At 41.7% G+C, this 22,956-nt stretch overlaps 1 protein-coding gene across 1 annotated transcript in view; it reads left to right on the top strand.

Annotated features, from left to right (window-relative positions):
• Positions 1-22,956, top strand: part of arb2a (ARB2 cotranscriptional regulator A) — a 153,775-nt gene that overhangs the window by 1,968 nt on the left and 128,851 nt on the right. The window contains exons 3-6 of the mRNA XM_080499527.1: positions 1,898-1,999; positions 5,544-5,644; positions 19,326-19,391; positions 21,248-21,439. Coding sequence (XP_080355653.1) covers positions 1,898-1,999; positions 5,544-5,644; positions 19,326-19,391; positions 21,248-21,439 — 461 coding nt within the window. The remainder of the gene's footprint in view (positions 1-1,897; positions 2,000-5,543; positions 5,645-19,325; positions 19,392-21,247; positions 21,440-22,956) is intronic.

Raw genomic sequence — 22,956 nt, 5'->3', positions numbered from 1 at the left:
AGATGTGATGATAATTGTGTTTTCACTTCAGATTTCACGACTATGGATCACATGTAAGTGTTTAGTTACAATCTAAATAACCTGAACATTTTAAGCTCTTCATCAATTTACAGACATTTCAAACTTCATTGCTTTGTGAAGGTTTTAATTTTGTTTAGACTCCCTGAGACTGAATTCATAGGATGTGACTATCTCCCAGCAAACACACAGCAATCTGGTTTCTATTGAAAACGCATTTTATATTATCCAGCAACATTACAGTAAAATGTGCATTGATAACATGGGGACATATGTAAAAGTAGAGGTCCGTTATGCCTACTGATGTGGCTGGCTCAGTAATGACTGAATCAAACAATGTGAGAAATTTGAGAGGGGACGCAGTGTTTTGACACTTGAAAATATCCCATCTATCATCCATGCTAGTAAACAAAATAATTTGATTGGATTTATCATGTTATCTGACTCTATTATGACTAGATTGGCTGGAATTATTTAGATTTTCTTTATGGTTGTAAAATTGTCAAAAAGATGTAATGAGTGACTGCTTCTGACACGTATTCCCAAGATAGCTTATACTTTCAACATCTGGCAAAATGCCTCTGTTTCGTATGAATCTGAGATCATGTTTGAATCAAGCGACACAGAAAGCTCTATTCCCCTATCTTTTGGTAGATTTTGAATTTTGTGGATATCATTAACAGTTTCGTAGTTATTGTTATGAGACGTATGCATTCCAAAACCTGTCAGTATATAAATTAAAGTTTTAAAAATAAACAACTTAATGTGACTCTGTGATAGGTCCTGGCCCCTGAGTCACCTCTGATCAAGTGTAGTTATGTTTACACTTGATAAACTGCTCCTGAAGCACTTCTGTTGACTTAAATATCAATGAAGAAGACTGCTTTATTTGTCACATGTACAGTGAAACTCAGCCTCTGTGTTCACCCTGCTCTTAAGGAGCAGTGTGCAGCGACTATGCAGCTGCCTGGGGAGCAGTTGGAGGTCGAGAGTCTTACTCCAGGACCCACACTGGTAACCTGTCAGCTGTGAGATTTAAACCTACGATCCTCTGAATGCAAACTTGCTCTTCTAACCTCTGAGCCTCCACTGCCTCAATCCGATGTGCCTGCTGAGGGAACGTGGAGATGCGTGAATTCAACTTTAAAGCGCTTTAAATTTGCTGGCTTCACTCAGATTCAGACATTTGTTCCCCTTAAAGGTGTGTTTTTCTTTTTTTTCTTTCCAATGTTGTTCACATGAGACTTGTTAAATAGTTTTCACGTTAATAATAATTTCCTGACAGAACTATGAAAAATGATCAAGAGATAATGAGCAGGTTGTTGTTAGGAGCGACATAAACACAACCAAAATCAACCGGATACTTGCATCTAGGGTAACTATTTCAATCATGTTGATGACCAACATGTATAATTCATAATTCAATTTCAGAATCTTTTAGTTTGAGGGATCAAGGGCGAATTCAAAATATATAAATTGTTGGTAAAATGTCACTTTTGTGAACTAGTTTGTCAGTGTCACTGTTTGGTTCCAGCCTCTGTTGTGTTTTGCAATTTAATCTGCTATATTCTTGATTGGACTGAGGACGTTCACACAACTGGACAGCTGGTTGGCTGCCTTACTCAGCACGAATGGAATGACATCATGACTGCGTTTTCTTTTTCTTTCATGAGCTCACTTTCAGAAATAGTTCATCAAAGTGTATTAATTTCTGTATCTTCAAATTCACGTCAGCGGTATTTTACTTTGATATCGATCAATTTTCCGCGATGACCATAAAGTCACTGCAATTAACAAACAAACACATGGCTGATGACGAGAAACACCGCTGGCTGTGGTCACTAAGTTTCTCTCCCTTTCGTTTTCTCTTTCTTCACAGACCTGCTGTCAAGAATAGACTTGGATGAACTGATGAAGAAAGATGAACCCCCTTTCACTTTCCCCAAAACACTGGAGGAGTTTGAATATGCCTTCAATGAATGTAAGTACATATAATGTTCACAGTATGAACCCAAAGCCTCCCAGTGAGTTTGACGCTGGGCCCAGTTGGACAAAAAGCCTGCTGCTGAGAAAATAACACTAAAACCGGGAAGTCAGTCACCCTCCTGACAGTTCAGACGAGCGTTCAGAGAGGTGCATTCGAACAGTTGGTTGTAACTTTAAGAGAAGTTCCCAAAGTAATCACCCATCCATCTTCTATATAGCTTTATCTAATTCAAGGTCGTGCTGGAGCTGGAACCGATCCCATCTGACTATTAGCGGAGGCTGGGCACACCCAGGACAGGTCACCAATCCATCACAGGGCAAACACAAAGACACAGACGTACAGACTCACATTCACACCAATTTAGTCGAGTCACCAACTAACCAGTACCCAGATACAGTGAATGCACACATGGTGAGAATGTGCAAACTCCACATAAAAAGGGCTTCCAGGTCTAACAAGGTGAGATTGATAACCACCACTTTGTTGGCCCAAAGTAATCAATGGGAGGGAAAAAGATTCAGACGGCTTTTATGTAATACAGTTTGTTTTTTTTCAGCTGGCTTGCTGCTTTGTTTCATGATGTGATTGTTCCTGAGATTCATCATGTGACCACTTGACGACACTCAGCCCTCAATTTAGGAACCACTAATAATTATAGCTCCTTTTCTGTCAGCGTTTTTTTGAATAATGACCTCAAACTGTCTCTGCTGTCCCCTTGAGATGTTTTTGGAGTATCTGTGTGTGTCAGTCAGTCGTGACAGGGAGGAGAACCACCGTGATGCAAAAGGTCTCTTTAGGGTTCTTTTGGCTGGCTTTAATCAGACCAGGTGGAGAGGAGGGTAAAGAGTTGGAAGAGTGGCCGTGCTGGTGATTTTGGCTCTTAGTATTCCCCTGTAGTTTCTCCCCCCCTCACCCCCCGCCCGACCACCACCACCACCACCACCACCACCCACCCGCCCACCCCTGTTCTCTGTCAGTGTCTTTACTGGCTGTCTGGCTGGCTGAGTGGGGGACATGTTGTGTACTCTACGGCCCGTCAGTAACCTACTCAGCCTTGCCCTCTGCCTGACGGAGCATTTGCATAACCTCCCTGTGCCTAAGAACAGAGACACAGAGACCCCCCCCCCCCCCCCCACACACACACACACACCGCCACCCCCGTCCTTATATATGCCAGTACCCGCCGACCACTCTTCCCCACCTTCGAGTCCCAGTTCAGTCTACCATGGAGGCAGGAACACATTCAGAGATCCTCCATCTCCTCTTCCACACGATTCAGTCTCTCCTCATCCCTTTTCTCCCCATCTCTCCATATTTCTCTATTTTCTGTCCCGTTTAAGTCCTCCACCACACCGCCACACACAGACAGATACACACTCCAACCAATCTGTATGTCTTGTCAGTTTCCACTCAGGCCTGTTTTTGAAGGGGAGCATTTCTATCAAAGCCACGATGGCCCTCAGGCAAAGTCTCTAGTATGTCTCCTCAGTCGCTGTGGCTTGCAGGCATTTCTATAGCTACACCCCGGCTACCTTAGCCCAAGACAGGTGGAACAAAAATGTTAATTTGACCATGTAATGATGTGAATACAGAAGAGGCTGTGTACAATAGTTTGCAGGTATCTTAATCACTGAAGATGATGGCTTCATCTCGCGAGCCCTCCGGTTTTCCATTACTGGAAATCCAAGGTTATGTACACCTAATTAAGCGGCCAAATTGAGAGCAGAATGCTAATTATGACAGAAAAAGAGAAGAAAAGTTGAGAAAATGTTATTCCTTTGAGAGGTTGTGTTGGGGGAGACTGAGGAGCTGATCACCCCCCCAGTCCGCACGCACGCATGCACGCACGCACACACACACACGCACACACACACACACACACACACACACACACACACACACACACACACGCCACTTTCCTACAGTAGGATTTCATTATAGCTCCTCTCTTTCCTCTCTTAGGCAGTAATGTTTAGATCCTCACCTCTCCATGAATGCATAATTGATTTTATTCAAGGTAGTTTTCATGTGCACTGCTTTCCCCTAACTTCTCACTTGTCTCTTGAGCTCCCTCTCAGGCACGAATGTATTTTTTTTAATGCAACATGATACCAAGACTATATTCTGGGTAACATGTTGTCTAACAGCCAACCATGAAAGTGAATGCTGTAATACACAGTGAGGGAGCAATGCAGGATTCATCATGTTGATAGAGGTGTGCAAATGGTTGCAATTTAGAAGGAAAAGAATAAATAAAAAAAGCTCATGCTTTCTTTTATCCTGCAAAGATATTATATTTATTTATATCTTAGATGGGTTTTCTCACATTGTGCAATAATTGAGAAAGTATGAGAGCCCTCTGGCTATTTGGGTTAAGTATGTGTACTTTTTTCGTGGTTTAGCTCTTACAGATTTTACAGTCATAAAGGTCATAATTAAATTTAACACTGTTTAGAGTTTTATTGTGTTGCAGTGTCGAGGGTACGATCGATGGTCTTATTGCTAATGTAGTGGCTTTCATAACCCTACAAGGATAATTGCTTAAAATACAAGGGCCCTGTCGAAACACTGCTCTGCTCTGTTATGACTGCACCGTGTGGAATGAATCCCGAATCTTTTGAAAGTTCCTGTACTTTCTCTGAATTACAACAAATGACTTCATTATTTTTCTAATGTTTCTGATACCTTGTGTTCATTCTTGTAGCCTGTAATGGCAGTTTAGCTCCCGTGTAACAACCTTCACAGAAGCTCACCGTATTCAAGCTTTGTGTCAACGACTGCTTGCTCACAACTGGTCCTCTCCTGGCTGGAGTTGTTGATGTGTGTGTGTGTGTGTGTGTGTGTCTGTGTGTGTGTGTGTGTAAGCTGTGCTGGTTAGGGTGATTGGCTGATGCCCAGACAGCATCCTCAAAGGAATTACAAGGAGCAGTTGTCGTGGCTAATGTGTGCCAGCCCACCTTTCCCTCTTCCCTCTCACCCACACAAATAACAGGCTGAGAACCTTTCCCACACCCCCTTCAGTCTTTGCTCTTGGAGATTTCAGGTGGAAAAGGCAGGGACAGAACTGTGGCCTGCCGCCAGACCGAACAAGGAAGGAGAGGGAGGGGAGAGCAAGAGATGGCCACAGTTAAAGAGGAGGCAGAGAGGCTTTTAGACGAGTGAAGAGACAGAGAGGGAAAGAGAATTTTTACCATACCAGCTGTCCAGCTCTGGCCTGCCAGACTACCCAGAAGGCTGTTGGAGTCGTGACTGGAAGAATGCTGCTGCATCCACAGGCCTTGTACCTGCCAGATTGGGGTGGGGGTGGGGGAATAATAAGGAAGCTAAAAGAAAAGCACACACAAAATAGAGAAAAAAAATCAAAGTAAGCAATAACAAAGTACGAAGACATGCTTAGTTTGCTCAATGTTACGCACTTGCATGTGTACTCTTAATAATAGACACACCCTTTTTCCTAAAAAACGTATATGCAGGTTGTCTGCTCCTATTACAGATGTGCATTTTTCATCTTGTTTCTCATTATATCTTTCACTCACAGATGGCCAGCTCAGACATATAAAAACGGGTGAATCGTTTGTGTTCAATGCCAGAGAGGATCTCCACCGCTGGAATCAAAAACGCTACGAAGCTCTTGGAGAGGTAACACACTGTTTTCTCTCCTGGCAGGCCGAGCGACAATATGTTGGTTCGAGGCTGCATTCAGGACCTCGGTGATCAGTAACCTTGTCCTCGGCTGCAGAGTCTGTTATTTCCTGTGTCAACCTGTGTTTCATAAGATGGTTGTTGTTTATTTTATGAGGCAGCGGCACACAAACCTTTACCACACATCGGATCTGAAAAAAGGATTGTGTTGTATTGGTTTAAGATTTAGCAGATTTTTGACATTTACATACAAATTCCCTGTACAGATCAGTTTTATTACCTGTGGTAGAAGCACTGTCGTGGAAGAACATTCAATTTGAAAGCACTGATACCAGTGAAGAACAGATTCTTTTTAAGATGTAATAAAGATGGAGGTTGTGTCAAATTATCAGTATAAGAGAAGGTCAATACTTTTAAATATTGCAACATTGCTTTTGGTGATAGTGTATTGATTCCCCAAAACGCTGCATCTGTTTCTTGAGTAGTTGTATTCATTTTCATAATTGAATGTTTTTCTTATCCAGTAAAATGTTTTAATCCACTGTGGAAAATGGACCTCGAGGGCTGCAATTGAACACTGAGGTGCAGGGTACTTAGACATTTGTGGAATTGACAGTTTCAAAGAATTCAAGGATGAAGGTAACTTTGAAAAATGGCATAATGCAAAATGTGACTATCTTACTGGTATATGGAGGCTTTGTGTTGAACTGGACGTTGAATCAGTCTGGGGTATAAAGATATGCCAGTGAATGGCTGCCGCAGTTTGGCTGTTTATGCTCCATTTGTCTTATTTTTCACTGATCTTCTTCTCTGACCACTGATATTGCTGCACTCAGTTTTACATGTTGATTCGGTTAATATCAACATGTAATTATTATACCATTTAAATAACTAACCAAAACAAGGTGTTTATGCTTTTTCGTTGGTGGGAAATTGTTATATGTTCAGTTTACACAGCATTTGAAATATGTACAAAACATTCATTCAGTTCCACTATGTCTAATGATGATTTCCCTTTGTAGCTAAGAAGGAATGTTAAAGTCTCTTGAAAGAGACAATTTTTGGTACGTAGGTTATCGGTTTCCTTGCTGTGAATACCTAAATTCGTGTTTGTTGACATTGAAAGCCACTTATACATTTTCACTGTAAACATTCCTCACCAGAAACTGCACACAGCTTTAAAATCCTGCTGACAGGGTTTTTTTCACCAGAACTTCTCTGATGGTCTTATTAAGCTTTGTCTTCGTCCAACTTCATCTCAATTTTCCAAAACATACAGCAGCCTAAAGTTCACCTTTAATTCACTCCCGCTGTTCTACCACAATATGCATTAAGATAATGAGACAAATGTTTTTTTGTGTGTTTTTTTTGTAATCTGTTTTTTTTGTTCGCATCCCCTACCATGCTGCTTTTAATTGTTGTGTGCATTCTTTGAAGTTCAAAGCAAAGTCATGGCTCCTTTGTAGGATTACCTGTGTGTTTTTATTATTTCAAATGCTGGTATACACTAGCTCCTTTGAGAGTCAGTCTTCAGTAAAGACTTTCCCCCCCCCCTTTTTTTTTTTTTTTCTTTTTCTTTTTCTTTTTCTTTTGCCCGCTCAGTCACTATCTTCCAGCATCTAAAAGGATGTAGAAAGGAACATTTGGTAGCAGGAAAGCAGAAGCCCCCGAAAGAACACACAGGTATTTAAACCAACTGAGCTCAGGCATCTGAGGGGGGCAAACATTAGGAGCGAAACAAATAATCATCAAGCAAGATGTATGCAAATTTTATTCATCCTGTGATTAAAAAATTGACAGAAGTATCATCTTTAGAGGAAGGGGGAAAAAAAGAAGCCTTGTCGATTCCTGTTGATATGAGCCCATGTAATGAGAGCAAATACTGTATGAGTTGTGCTGCAGGAGATTAACTGGCTGAGAAGAAAGCAGCACTACCTGAATAAGCAATATTATCTGTCTGTTGTTTTTAGGCCACAGATGATTCAAGAAAATGAATACGGTACCTCTCTCACACTGCTCTGCTAGTACAAATGTATTGTTGTTGCTTGTAAGAAATATGAACCGTTATAAATAGACACAACTACTGAATTGTTTGCCTTTGGTTGTAAAAGTAGGTTATACTCCTTAGTCAGCCTCCTTACGTGTAGCTTTAAGTGTTGCACAAGTTGCATTTGCTTGCTTATCTCTGCAACTTAAATGCAAATGCCTAGCTGTTCAGATTCGCCTCTGCATTGTTTATCCATCAACGTTTTCCAGTCTTTTAATTTTGCTTGACGTCAGTCATGATAACAGACTTAACTGGAGAATTAGCCTTGAACATTGCTCAACTTCCTCAGCACACACTAATGTCCTGTATCAGATTGCCACCTGAGACAGCCTGAGAACTGGCTACGTTCAGTCCGAGCGCCTTGTCAGATGGAGATGGTACAAGGACACGGGTGCATGTGTTTGCCCCTGGCAGTTTGAATGGAATGGCATCATCATTGCCCCCTAATGTTCAATCACATTCCTCCCTCTCTCTCTCTCTCTCTCTCTCTCTCTCTCTCTCTCTCTCTCTCTCTCTCTCTCTCTCTCTCTCTCTCTCTCTCTCTCTCTCTCTCTCTCTCTCTCTCTCTCTCTCTCTCTCTCTCTCTCTCACCTCTGTCCATCCCTCCCTGCTCTCTTCTTTTCAGTGTCTCCCTCCCTCATCTATCTGTGCGGTTCTGTAAGGAGCATGGAGGGCTCCGTGTGTGTGTGCACGTGCACATTTGTGTGTCTGCTGTGCACATTTGTGAGGGGGCTGGGGGGTGGTGGCTGTATTGTCAGACACATCACAGCACCAGATGTCCAATTTGCACTTCAGCCTCGTCTGAATGGAGGGACAGATAGAAAGACGGAGAACGAGGATGTTGGTGTGATGGCCTCCAACCAGAAAGAAAGAGATGAGAACAAAATTTGGGTTGAGCACAAAAAAAAAGTGAATAATTTTTTTCAAATACAGGGAAAAAACGTTTTTTTTAGCCATATGTTTATAATGTGAGGTACAGACACTTTGAGATGGTATTTGTAGGAAGCCGCTCTGGTCCTCTTTGTTTACACATCCGTGGACATATTCCTCTACATGCAAAAGAAGGACAGTTTAAATTTTTTGTCTGTTCATATTAGTGATGCACTAAAGTCATTAAATAAACTTAAAAGATTTTGAGTTGAAAAGAAATGACACAAAGAAAATGCAAGACATTACTGTCCATAAAGAGTGAAGAAAGGAAAAGGAGTGTCAGGAGGAGAGTAGGTTATTTGTTAGAAGCTGAATAGACAGAAACACTCCGACCTGCACAGATTAAGGGTGACTACAGTCATTATGTTCAGTGCATCTGTTTGTATCTGTAAAACAGAAAGAAAAAATAAAAACATGCATCAATCCCTTGACTAAATTGCACTAACCACTTGAATTTTTATGAAGTTGCTCACTCAAGATGAACACAAGGCAGGCTGAGTGAAAAGAGATACAAAGGTCAATAAAACAAAAACTAAATTGCTTAAATTGAGTGGCTTCCATGAACTTCTTTTCTTTTTAAAGGACATAAATCATCGCAAGCATAAAACTGGAGAATGATGTTCTTCAGAACCATAAGCTCTGGCATAAAATTGCTATTAATGTACTTATCAAGCACCTGATTGTTAACTGAAGCTGGTTTTGCTGGTTTGAGGGAAGGGAGGTTATTGAGGAGATATAATAGTTTTCCTTTTTTTGGTCAGAGTCCACTCATTTACTGATGCCTCAGTCATACCTCTCTGTGTAGTGTGAAGTTGTGGCAACCACTTAAGAAAGGGCAGATACTGTATATGGTTCTCTGGGTAAAGTAGGACAAATACGGATTCTGCAGCTGAAATGTCCCATTATGTTATAAAGCACTCTGTCAAGAGATTAAGCCTTGACTTGAGAGATTTTATCCTGTTAAACCTGCTTTTTTTAAATTGCCATATTGGTATAATGCATTTTTTATTGTGTCGTTTTCTTTCATTTGCTTTTTTTTCACATTTAAACTCAAAAGTGTAATACAAGCCAAGCTTTAAAAACCCTGCAGATAACTTGTATACTGACATTCTCTGGTTCTGACCGTTATCATCATGACTGTGTTACAGCTGTACTCCAGTAGCCGTGCTGCGCCGCACCGTGCAGCAGGGTCACCTCAGCCTGTGTAGGTGTCAGTTGTAGTCTAATTCCTGTGATTCACTGATGAATCTCTCTGATAGAAGACAAGCATAGGGTCTGGCCCAGATGGAGCTCTATTAAGCTGTTAATAAATGAGGATTCTTCTCTGCTCTGGCTGCATCTGTCGAATGGAAGGCAGTCACACACACACACACACACACACACACACACACACACACACACACACACACACACACACACACACACACACACACACACACACACACACACACACACACACACACACACACACAGAGTCAGAATATTGTAATGAAGTAAAGCTAGCCAGATGGCTGAATTAGAAAGCTGTCTCTCACTCTTTCTCTCCCTCCATCTCTCTCTCTCTCTCTCTCTCTCTCTCTCTCTCTCTCTCTCTCTCTCTCTCTCTCTCTCTCTCTCTCTGTCTCTCTCATCTTTTTTCTCCTTGTTCCTCCCTCTGTTCCCACATTATGAATATTGGTTGTTGTATTTGTGGTTACCATTTGGTCAACTTCTAAGGCCTTGCTCTTGTGTAACTGAAATGTTCATATACACCATCAGTTCATAATGCAGGTCGTTTTATCCACATCTGACCTTGTCCATTTGTTAAAGCATTTGTGTCTTTGAACAAGACATTGAACCCCGAAGTTCCTCCCAACACTGTGTATGCACTTTACATTGTAGGAATCTGGAAATTTGCAAGTGGATGCTGATTATTTCACGTGTCCAGCTATAGATTTTCCATACTACTTTGTGCACTTTAGGGTCGCAGGGCGCAGGGGCAAATCGCACTCGGTCGCGGGTCACTGATAATGGCACACAGACAGACAGACAAAATAAAACTACACCTCTAAGTGTGTTCGCCATTTAACATTTTCAAAAGGATCCAAAAGTGGCCTATTGTATGACTGTACCAAGCACACAGTAAATCAATGTGGTGGAACTATATTAATTTCTGGGAGTGTTTGGTCTACTCTGTAGTTGTTTAAGATTCCTGAAGGAAAAAAAAAATTGAATATTGTCATTAATGGCCAAGGAGTGTTCTTTTTACTGACAATCTGCTTCTGTCACTGCCACAATTCTCACATTCTTTATGAGTTTCCCCTCTGTGAAATACTGGTATTTTGTTAAGCCCTTTCCAAGTGTTTGGCCTTGTTTCCCCCCATTACAAGTGGTTTAGAGATGCTCCTTGTCTGTTGAGAGTACTGTAGCCTTCTTTTGACAGTACTTCTGCTGATTGGAGTCCTGTGGGCTTTATTTAACAATTTCTGCTTCTGTGATGTAGTTGCCTTTCTGTGTCTCAGTGAAAAAAGCTTGAACTATTGATGCTTTGTAGGTATTGTAACCGTTGGTATGATTAAGGTTTTGTAAACCATTTTAGACCAACATGGTCTCTCCACTTTAGTATGACCACAATCTGACACTGAGGAAGCCCCAATGTGTTGAGAATTATAGTGTGATTTACAAGAATTCCACTTCGTCCAGTGTCTTCCTCTGTCACAGAGGTTTTTAGTGAGTCGCTTCTGTAGGAAACTTCATGTCACGCACATCTTTATGACGGGTGGACAATCAGTGCAAGATATCAACGTAAACTTCTTGTTAACCGATATTTATTTCAGTCAATCCCTCGAATTCTCTTGAGTTTGACTGTTTACAAATATCTCAGAAACTTGGATTTATTCTTCTTTTTGCTCATCATGCAGTGATTTTGATAGTCGTAAAGTGTTGGACCTTGTAGTGTACATACTGTACATACACAGGAAGATGCAGGGAACTCCTACGTCATGTGTCCACTGCAAAGTCACTTAAGATGACCACAGTTTGATTACCCCTTTGATTATTTATGCTTTATGCTTATGATTTTACATAGAGCCCCTGACATTTGAAGGACTCATGGTGCCCCACATTGCTGCACTAATTAACATTGAAGAATGAAACGCCTCAGTGATGCACTTTGGAGTCGTTTGAGCTTCAATGGGGTGTCTGACCTAATAGGCTTGTGCTTGAAATTTTAATGCTTAATTCCTCAAAAATGATTCTGGCACATTATTTGCGTATGCGCAAATGTGGACAAATGAATCGAAATGGTTTTATTCATGTCTGTATCACATTTGGTGCCAACCTCACGCTGGCTCGATGTCATTTTCATACTGATGTCAACAATTCTGCTCACTGTTGTCCTGTCTGTTCAATGAGACATCCAACCTAAGTAATTAACAGAAAATGTGTAGGTACGGTTGTTAGGTAGGCTGCCCAGTGATACTGAAGTATAACCATTTTGCATCATCTCCTCACCCATCCATGGACACGATTTCCCTGCGTTTAACTCAATTGAGGTGCATGTGTTTTACTTGCTTTGCACTTGTGGGGAAAAAGAAAAAGGTATTTAGGTAAACGACTTTTTATTGAGAGTGGTAGGCAGTGTTTCTTAGTGAATGGGCCAGCTTCTACACACACTAATGAACTGCCTGCTATTCGTACAATAGACTGGGGATGTGTTTTTCAAGCAGCAAGCTGTCCAGCCGTCAATTGGACAGTCAGTTTTTGAAAAGACGCCCGAAAAAATAGCGGACGTGTTGCTCAAAGCCGTCTAAAATATGTGTATTATGGCCATCACTATTTGTCACCATCTAATTTTGCCTGAATTTATCTTTTTTCCCCCGAAATATAGCAAATTATCGGCACATGTACACAACGCACAACTGATTTCCGGTTTTGTATTACGCCCAACAAGCAAAGTGATTGGTCAATTGAAAGGTTGCCTCTGATTGATTCGTATTTCTCGGACTCATTCTGGTCTGTTCAAATGCTAAAGCAGAGAGGAGGACTTTTCACTTACAATGAGAAAAGGAACTATATTACTCTTAAGCAATGTTCAGTTCTCTCTCTCTCTCTCTCTCTCTCTCTCTCTCTCTCTCTCTCTCTGATTGGTCACTGCAAGCAGGTGCTTCAATTATTGAAGATTGACAAAATGAGAACATGTAAACTCCACACAGATGCGTCTTGGGCAAAATAAAAGGTCTTATACTCGGACAGCTATCCTGGTATTGACTTTACTTTAGACCATTAATGTTAAACAGCACCCTCAACAAGACAGCTTGCAGCTGAATCACCTTTTTAGAGAGTCACTATAGCGCTGTCACAAATTAGGCTATATTGGTAATTTATTTAAAATGTGTTGTTTTTTTAAATTATTGTATACTCACTGGGTAGCAGTGGCTTACAATCTTTGGTTACAGGAGCGCTATACATCAACTACAAAAAGTCACGGAGCAGTCATGAAGTGCTGCATCCTGTCCGTGAAGGGGACCCTGGAGACAGGGCTCCATACTGTACTTAAAGCACCAGGAGGCCACATAACAGTTGTGGAACCATTTTGTTGGAAAGCTAATGGGATCCCTCTAAAGAGGAACTATAAATGACAGCTGTCTGCCCTGAGTCACTGACTGTCATCACGTCTCCATTCCCAAAACACTTAAACACGGCTGCTGGAGCTTCTGCTGAGAGCAGGAAGCAGGCACAGTCAGACGAAAATGGTTGCAGGGAGTGGGAGAGGTGGATTTCAGTTGATGAAAGAAAAGGGAATTGGACAGGGGATGGGGTGGGGGTGGGGGGTGGGGGGGGAGGAAAGGGGGGTGAGAGGAAAGACAGGAGGGCTGGTAGTTACAGCACAGACATCTGTCGCTACTGCTGACACCCACGGTGGCATACAATACTTTACTTTGAATTAGCCCTCTGCTGGCTTCTCAGTTAACACCTGAGGAGGTCATTATGATGCCATTAGGATGAGTCGAGCAGGGAGGGCAGGGAGAGGGAGATCTACGCTCAGTGTAAACAGTCTGTCTATCAGTCTGTGTCTGAGAACTTTCTCTTCCCCTGGAGAGTCTTCTCTCCTCTGACAGAAGAATGACAGAGACCTCATGGGAATTACAGCAGTCTCTCTCCCTTCCCTCTCTCTCTCTCTCTCTTTCTTCCTCTCTCTCCCTCTCTTTGTTTCCCACACGGACTGACAGATCACACATTCACAACAATAGGGCCTATTTTAATACATTTTCTGTTGGAACACGAGGCTGACTTAAAATAAACAACCTTTCTATTGCCTCATGCTTTTTCTCATTTTCGCACTCTCTCTCTCTCTTTCTCTCTCTCTCTTTCTGAGTTTGCTTTGCTGTTGTTGCTACTGTTGTTGTGTTGCATTGTTCGGGGGGATTTTCTTCTTTTCTCTTTTTCTTCCTTTCCTCTATTCTCTGGAGAAGAAGGAATGCTTTCCTGGGTGCAGTCAGTGATACGGCACGAAGCAGCTCTTTCAGTTTCATTATATAAACAGCTTTGATGCTTCTTCTTGCTCTCCGGTTTCTATGGCTAAGTGGCTTTTGGAGAGGGCTCTGGACTTGGGAGACAAGAGGTGTGTGCGTCCGTACATGAGTTCTATGTGTTTGTGCATATACAGGATATGTTGTTGTCTTTGGTGTATTTATGCATGTGGTTTCACTTATGTGGACCGGTTTCTCGTGTTACAGAGAATGAGCCACCAGGCCTCAGAGTCATTCTTCAACTGTGACTCTGGATGAATCAGTTTTCCAAAACACATGGGATGGTTTTGACCTTTTCGGACATGAAACAACACATCCACAGTTTTTCCTTTTGTCGCCAGATGTGATGTGAACATGTTTCTATGAGGAGCTCATATATGGTTGGATACCAATCCTGGCTCAGGTCCTAATGGACAAAATATTGTCTGTCCCATGGGGAGAGTCGAAGAACTGATTTATATATTTTATTTTCAAAATGAGACATTGGTCTTTTATCATGTTGAAACTTAATTGACACAAGTCATAAATCATGACTGTATCTGAGAGCTGGTATTAGAGTTTGGTGTTCTCTGACTTCTTTGCTAAAACATCAGATTTGCTTTTGTGCCCTGGGCTGTTTTATCCTCTATGGCAGAGGTCCCCAAATTGTTTATACTCACAACCAAAAACATACATTTTGTGTCCTCCTTTTTTCCCGCCTTTTTATGATCCTTCAGTCACTTTTGTTGCACTCCTTATGAAGCAGCTCTTTAAATTGAGGCTAATTTCTCATAGCATCTCAAATTGTATTTATTTATTTATTTTTGGTTATTCAGCCATCTTACTTGGAAGCAGCTTTACAGTCACCGACTGGGCACATGTGCATAACGTTTGAGGAACACTGTAATATAGTCATAACTCAAATTAGTTTTTCATGATTGATATGCTGTTTATTAGTGCCATGGTCTAGTAGCTGTGACAACAACTCACTGAATTTACAACACATTTTCACCTGCTTTGACACAAACAGCAGACATGTTTTTATGATCTCGGATGCATATTCTAAAATGTTTGATTAAGATGATAACAGTATCAGTTGTGTTAACTATTTGGGTCACAATCACAGCCATTCAAAGAGTCTTTTCTCCACCTTCCAATTGAAGTGAATGTACTGGAGTGAGATAATATGTCTGTTTATTATCTATTATCTATAAAGGAATGTTCTTATAGCACACTCACTGACAAAAGGATTTCAAACTGGCAGTCCATGCTTCATGGGTTTATCATGGGTCTGATTTATAACTCATATCTAACATACACATCTGAATCTGAAAAAAAAAATCTAATTCCTGACAATACTATTAAGAATCACCACTCCCACCTGCCAACATGACATTATTCTCTCTGTTTCTGCTCTCAAAACACTGTTATTTTCAAACATTGGGAAATATGTGAGTGTAATTTGTTGACTTTCAAACCCTCCTGGCTGGCCCTCTTACCTCCTCAAATACGTTGAGATACATTTTTTTATATTTTTAATTTCTTTGGGCTTTTATAAAACCCACTTCAATGACTTCGTCCTTTAGGTTTTAAGAGGGACAGAAAGAGAGATTCAGAGACGTGGCTGCATCACAGAAAAGCACCACCCAGTGAAATAGAGAGAGATATTTCACCAGTATGTTACACATTTTGACTGCACTTCTTGGCAACCCAATCGTAATTGTTCTTTTGACCCATAGTGAAAGGCTGCTCATTGTCTGATCCCTGTCCTTCTCTTGTCTTCATACTTCCTTTGACTCATCTTGCATCTATCATGTTTCATCTGTTTGTCTTCCTGTACGTTTGTTTTGTGTGCACCTGGAAAGGATCATCTCGTTTTTGCCTCAGGTACAGTCAGCCAAACCAGGCATGACTGTTGCAATCAGTGAGAGGAAACACACACACAGACACACACCCACACACACGCACACACACCCACACACACGAGACGTGTGAGGTCTTTTTCAGAACGTGTCTGCTAGCAGGTCCAATGGTCTTCATTAAGACTTGGCCTGGTGAATATAAGTGAAGGATAAAGAGTTGTGGCGCGGGATGACCAGCGGATTGCTCGCGGTCAATGATGTCACAGCCCACCCACTTAAAGGCCTGCTATCAAGGCCACGCACTGCACTGTATTCTCTCCCCCCCTGTCCCCGCTTCCATCACTGCTGCTCCCCTCAGCTGTTCCCTACAGCAGGGGTTGGCAAGAGACTCCGTCTCCTGGGGATAACTTTGCCATCCCTCCCTTCTTGTCTTCTTTCTTTCCTGCCACTGAGCCTTCTCTTAAGTCCCTTCCTTCCTCCTTGATCCCCCCAGTTCTTGGTTCATCGCCACAATGCTTCCTCTGCACAAACAAACCACAGACACAGAGGTGACCTCAGCTGCAGGAGGCCTGAGATTGTCCTACCATTACCCTCACGGTCATGAAGAGTTTGCCGTTTGATTTTACACCACCAGCAGTCATTGTACACTCGTATCTCTTCATGAGAGCATGGGTTACAGCGAAAACACGTGTTTTCTATGCTGTCACTCGTGATCGTTGCTCTGCAGGTGAAACTGTGTACTTGGATGTAACATGATGTAGTGTGGGATTAAAACCACTTTGTTATCACTGAAAATATGAGCTTACATTGACATTTTAAAACTAATGCGGCACCCATAGCTTGTCAGTGGTATCAGTTTGTTAGTTTCAGAAAGGAAAAAGTGTCCTCTTGTTGATGTTCGCAAAACTTTCATTTGACTTGTTTTAGACGTTGTCTTAATGTTATATGCAGAATGTGCTCCCCATGCTCGTCCCAGTGACTGATGCCAACAGTGCAACCACTCAGCATTGCTTCCTGCAGGCATTTCATTAAAGCACTAATAACACATTGGTAATTAGGTGACAAAGAGCCCTTTCTTATTGCACTGATCAGGTGCTGAAATGTAGTCCTCAGAGGCTGCCACTGAAGGAGGTTGCTCATCTCCGTACATGTACGCTTGAAGCCTTTTTTCATTGTTGCGAAAGTAGAAAATGCTTTTTCGTTCGCTTGCATCTTTACATTGTGAACCAAAGCACAGAGATGTGATGAAAAATGTTATATTAAAGTATTATTCATAATCTACAGTACCCTTGTATCAGTGAAATATATTATTAGAATAAAGGCATTCCTTTTTTTTTTTTGCCTGTTATTTATTTATTTATTTATTTATTTTTTGGTTTCCCATCAGTCTTTCCTCTTATTCTATGTCAGACTCTTTTCGAGCCACCTGAGGCACAGAACAAATAACATAGTGCAAATGAAATTTCCTGTGAAGCTTATTGATGTCATTAAACACTAGCATACTGAGGCTTGAAATCATTTTAGTCTTCATCAGACCAGCTGACATTTTAGTGAATTAGCTGCAGGAGGTTGGGTGTGGGTGATGTGGGGTTTTCCCCGACTCCTGCAGCTCCTGCTCCTTGCAGGGTCAACTGGTGGAATCGATCATTTCATTTTATCCATCTGCTGGCCTTTGATTGGTTGTCATAACACTAATGTGTGTCTAAGGCTTACTGGTATTCTTGCATGCAATTCTTTAAGCACTAAATTAGGTTAGCATTGACTTTTATTCGGGCACATAATAGTATACAATTATGCTGTTGTGATTATTAAGAGAATTCCCTTTTTCATTTAAGGCTGAGGATGTTTTTTTCTGGCAGAGGAGGCTTAACTGGATACTTATGTTGCATTTTCACTAAAAATTCTATTGAGTTTGAAACGTGCAATTTAGGGATGTGTATAATTTCATCCTCCCAAGCTTGACATTTCAAAGCATAGTCAAAAGATATGTTTGTTTTTGTGTGTGTGCTCGAGCACTTACAAAAGCACATCACAATTGAAAAAAAATTCCCTTCAGTTTTAAAGTCTTTAGGACTGAACAGCACAATTTTGCACTGAGTTTTCCCATTGAGGAGGGCAGAGAGATTATTCAAAATGCTAAAGATTAATTGGCACCATTGTTTTAAAACAAATATCTTGGAGCTACACTCATTAAATCACATCGCAGTGTCCATGCTTATTATACATAAATGACATCTGACCATCCTCTGCAAGACTCAACAGCCTGGTTTTGATCTGTGTTTGTGTTCAGGGTTGGTCAGTTCAGCGTGACTGCAGCGAGGACACGCATCGTAGGAGTGGCGCCAGCGCCGTTATTTTGTTTCCCGATTTAGTAAGGCAGATGCTTCAAAAGCCAACTGAAGTGAGAGTTCACAAGCCGAGCACGGCAACATGTTGCTCAGCTGTCTCTGTGCTTCATTCTCTAAACACAACACCGTTACGATATGTACGGGACACAGAGTTTATCATAGCTGAGGGGAACATCCCTACAGCACTGACACCTTTAGTGTGCACTGTCATCATCTTCTGTGACGTTCACACCTGATCAAAAATTGAAATCTGTTGCACAAAGTGTTTTTTCTCATCGTTGTCAGCTGCGCAGGAGAAGAAAAGAAAGAAAGGAGAGGGGAAAAAAAGAAGTAAAATGGAAAAGAACGCTGTTAATGTCACTGAACCATGAAAGGCTTGGCCCGGGGTTGGAATGACTCGGTATACAAGGTTCTTTAGTGCTGTGGCTGCGGGGATAAACATAACTTACATCAGCCCTTCGCTTGTACAGGAGATTTCCTCTCCTGGCACTTACAACCTCAACGCTCTCACTGCACTGTGATACACACACACGCACGCACACACACACACACACACACGCGCACACACACACACACACACACACACACACACACACACACACACACACGCGCGCGCACACACGCAACCCTTTCAAGTAGCTCTTGTGCGCACACACACACACACACACACACACACACACACACACACACACACACACACACACACACACACACACACACACACACACACACACACACACACACACACACACACACACACACACACACACACACACCAGAGGGTGAATGAGGCTTTTCAATAGTATTTTTTATTCTGTTTGTGAGCATGACAGTGGATGCTATTACTTGTTCACACATGCACACCGAGTTTAGTTGGCTTTTATTTGGTGGCTCCGTATCAACAGCGGAGGGGAAATTATTAATTGCATTTACACTGTTTAATCAATGTAATGTTTGACTGCATGTGTGCTCTCTGTCTTTTTTTTTTTTTCTTCTCTCCAGATCATCACTCAGTTTGTTTATGAGCTGTTGGAGAAAAAGTGCAACATGACTAAAGCAATCCTGCCAGTAAGTACCCATAGTGAAAAGAGGCATTTTCCGCTTTGATTTATGCCCTTGAAGATTAAAGGGAGTATTAAATATGAAAATTGACGTAAATGCTTAGGCGTCAGAGTGTGATTATGATATTGAGTGTCCTTTAAAAAAAATAAAGAGCAGGGGATTGTGAGGAGTCAGCTCTCCCAATTCTCTATCAGTCTTTGTCTTTCTTTTTCTGTCTCACTCAGTTTGTCTCTTACTCCCTGTCTTTCTTTCCACCCCCTCCTCCGCTCACATCCTTTGTGCAAAAGTGTCTCCTCAACAAATTAACTGTATTGTGACGTGTCATTTCAAAGGCACAGAGGCACAGCATGCTGATGCTTAATCTGTTTGCATTCAATTGCGCTGAAGGGGACTTTCTACTCTGCCATCGTGGAGTTATTCTTTGCCAAGCTCATCCCGGCTCAGAGCACACACTTGATCCCTTTTATTTGTTGTTCAGAGCATGTTTGTCTCTTTTTGCCCCGGTTTACCTCTCCATCCTTGCCTTTTTTCTTTTTTTTTTTCTTTCCTGTTTGTAAAAGTAGTGATCATTTTTCAGACTGCGTTTATAGGGATGTTAGGCAGTGCTGGTGTTTAGAAGCATGCCAGAGTTAGCTCCACCACTAACAGTGTCCATAAATCACTGAGCCGGAGTCAGCGCCTTTCATTAGCCCCCATACACTTTTACTGGTTTATCTGCCTGGCCTATTTATCTCATTATTCCTCTAGAAAATTGCTCTGTTATGCTGCTCTGCCGCCCACCCGCCTGCATGTATGCAGCGTACGTGTGTGTGAGCGTGTGTTTGTGTGTTAGTGGTGGGTCCGTCCACCTGCGTGGCATTGAACTTGTGACCGCTGATTTTAAGAAGATTAACCACAGCCAAGTATAGGGGGACGGAATGAGGGAGCACAAGTGAATAAGGGGTAAGATTTTCTCCCCCACTTGGCTCTCTTTGTCTGTTTGGATTAAGTTCTTGCAGCTGCCACCCATGGCTTTATGGACAGTGTTTGTCTCCTTAGAGATTCTTCCAGGGATATTTGGGAGGGATGCAGGAAAGCATGGGGTGTGGATGCACTCACACAAACACCGATGCACACTTCCTGCCTCACTCTGCATCTGTTTTAATGACACTAAGATTTATTTTTTTCTGGTTGTTGATGGAGTAGTGATGCCTATTAGCTTTAGTAATAGAACCCATAGAGAAGACAAGGCTTTATTTTATAGCAGAATTCAGCAACAAGGCAATTCAAAGTCCTTTATACGTATTAACAAACATCAACAGCAACAAATGCATAATGCATGCGTCATAATGACACTTAAACAGAATGCAAAGTAAATGCAGAACAAGAGTTAAATGGTTAAACGATACACAGCATCATAAAATAACTGATTGATTTACTGAAAGGGAAGCAGCCAGCAGAAAAGCATTTAGCCATTAAAACAACTTGGAGCTGTCCTACAGGTTTCTGGGAGCTTGTTTCACATATTTGATCCATTATAAAAACTAAAAGCGCAGCTCATGTTTGTTTGGTTCTGACTCTGGAAACATAAAGCAGATTTGATCCAGATGACCTGAGAGGTTGGGAGGGTTCATAACATTAAATTTAATCAGAAATGTACACTGGGTCTAAGCCATTAGTTTTATTTTTATGTCTTTTCTTTGACTGGCAGGAATCCAGTGATGTGGTTGAATTTCTTCAAAAGAAAATGTTTCTTAAGAAATCATATAAGATACATGAGGAAAATTGTGCTTATTTTATTAATGCGTTATTAGGTGATGCTCTGACATAGCAGAAACCAAACGTCAACATGCGTTAACCTGTGTTTTTCCCGGACTGTTCAGGTGGATGCCATGGACGATGAACCCACAAGTTTCATCTACATGAGCCCAGATGCCTTGTCCAACCCGTCCAAGCTGCTGGTGCTTATCCAGGGTAGCGGTGTGGTGCGAGCCGGCCAGTGGGCCCGCAGGTTAATCATCAACCAGGACCTGGACTCAGGGACACAGATCCCTTTCATTAACAGAGCCGTGGAGGTAAATGATATTCAGGTTGTTTTATTTGCTGCTGAAGTGATGATTGTGATCAAAGATGTTGTGTTCTTGTAATCCACCAACAGCTTTATGTGTATGTTGTCAATTTAGTATAGTTTGGTTTTCTTTGCAAAAAGTAGAAACTGCGAGACATATTTGGATTTGTGGATGTCTGAAGAGGAAAGTCACCGCTGCCTGTGGTAAAACCACCACTGCCACAATGGTTAACCTAATAGGACGTTGGCGTGACAAGTGTTACACACAGTTTATTTAAAGTGCAGGCCTGAAGATTTGGGGTCGTGGAAGCAGTCGTGGCACAGAGCAGCATGGCTTTTTTTTTTTTTTTTAAATGAATTGTATTGGGTTTAAAGTAATTGTTGGACTTTTCTGAGTGCGTGAAGACTATATGCACTTTATCAACTCTGTTCAGTTTAACTTCATCATACGGTTTACACAAGTATGGTGAGTAAAAACAAAACAACTTCACCCTGGGGTCATAAGAGGAATTATTGGTTGCTGAACAATTTCATAATAACTCAGCATCAAATAACCAAAGAGGCAAAAAATAAATAAAAGGAGACATTCATTCACAGGTGCAAATGCATACCTATACTGAGAAATGAGAACGTTACCAAATCTTTTTCAACCCGGAATCAAGTCCTATATTGTCTAGTTAATGAAATGAAGCATATTACTTGATGTGATCATTATTATAAATGACAAGCATGCATTTCTGACTTCTGTGCAGTCTTATGTGTTCATGGGTGAATGAGCTGAGAGAAAGGGAGTGATAATGTAATGTGAAATATAGATTTGTTTTCTTTTGCCTTCTGTGTGATCACTAACAATTGCATACACCTTGAGTATGTGTCAGTAAGCAAAAGGTGGCTGTGCCTGTCTTCTTATTTTCATCTCCGTCTCTGTGCTCATTTGTCAGCCCGGCCACGACTACCTGTGTAATTTCATTGGCCTGCTGTTCAAATTGACTTAGGGGAGATCCCGCTCTCCCTCTCCCCCTCGTTACTTCGTTTTGTCCATCTGAATACCATAAAGACTTTACCTGCTGCATAAAACCCTCTCCTGCTGTGTACAACTATGTGAAATGTTGGGGTGGTGTGCATGCGTGCATCCATGTGTGCTAACAGATGATTCAGGTACCCTGAAACTGTCTTCTGCAGTCGCCTTCACCGCTCTCACTGTTGAGAAGGCAAGGTTGTGCTGTGGAGAGCCAAAGTGACAGCTTAGATATAGAGAACATGGCGTGCGTAGTGCGAGTGTTGCCCATTCATCATAGTAAACAAGAAATCGTGTTCTTGTACCCTGACAAATCATCATCCAGGCGTTTACCACACACACGAGCCTCCGTGCTCTTTGTGCACGCCGCGGAGACAACCACACACATTTATAGTCAATTCAGGCTGTCTGCATCTATTATGGACATGTTTGCGGTTTATTATGTCATGCCGTAGAATTTGTGTTGACGTCTTTTGAAGTGTGTGAACTGTAAGCTGTAGGCTGAG

Source organism: Blennius ocellaris, assembly GCF_963422515.1.
Source record: "Blennius ocellaris genome assembly, chromosome: 7".
NCBI classification, from domain to species: domain Eukaryota; kingdom Metazoa; phylum Chordata; class Actinopteri; order Blenniiformes; family Blenniidae; genus Blennius; species Blennius ocellaris.
This window is presented reverse-complemented; position numbering and strand designations above follow the sequence as displayed.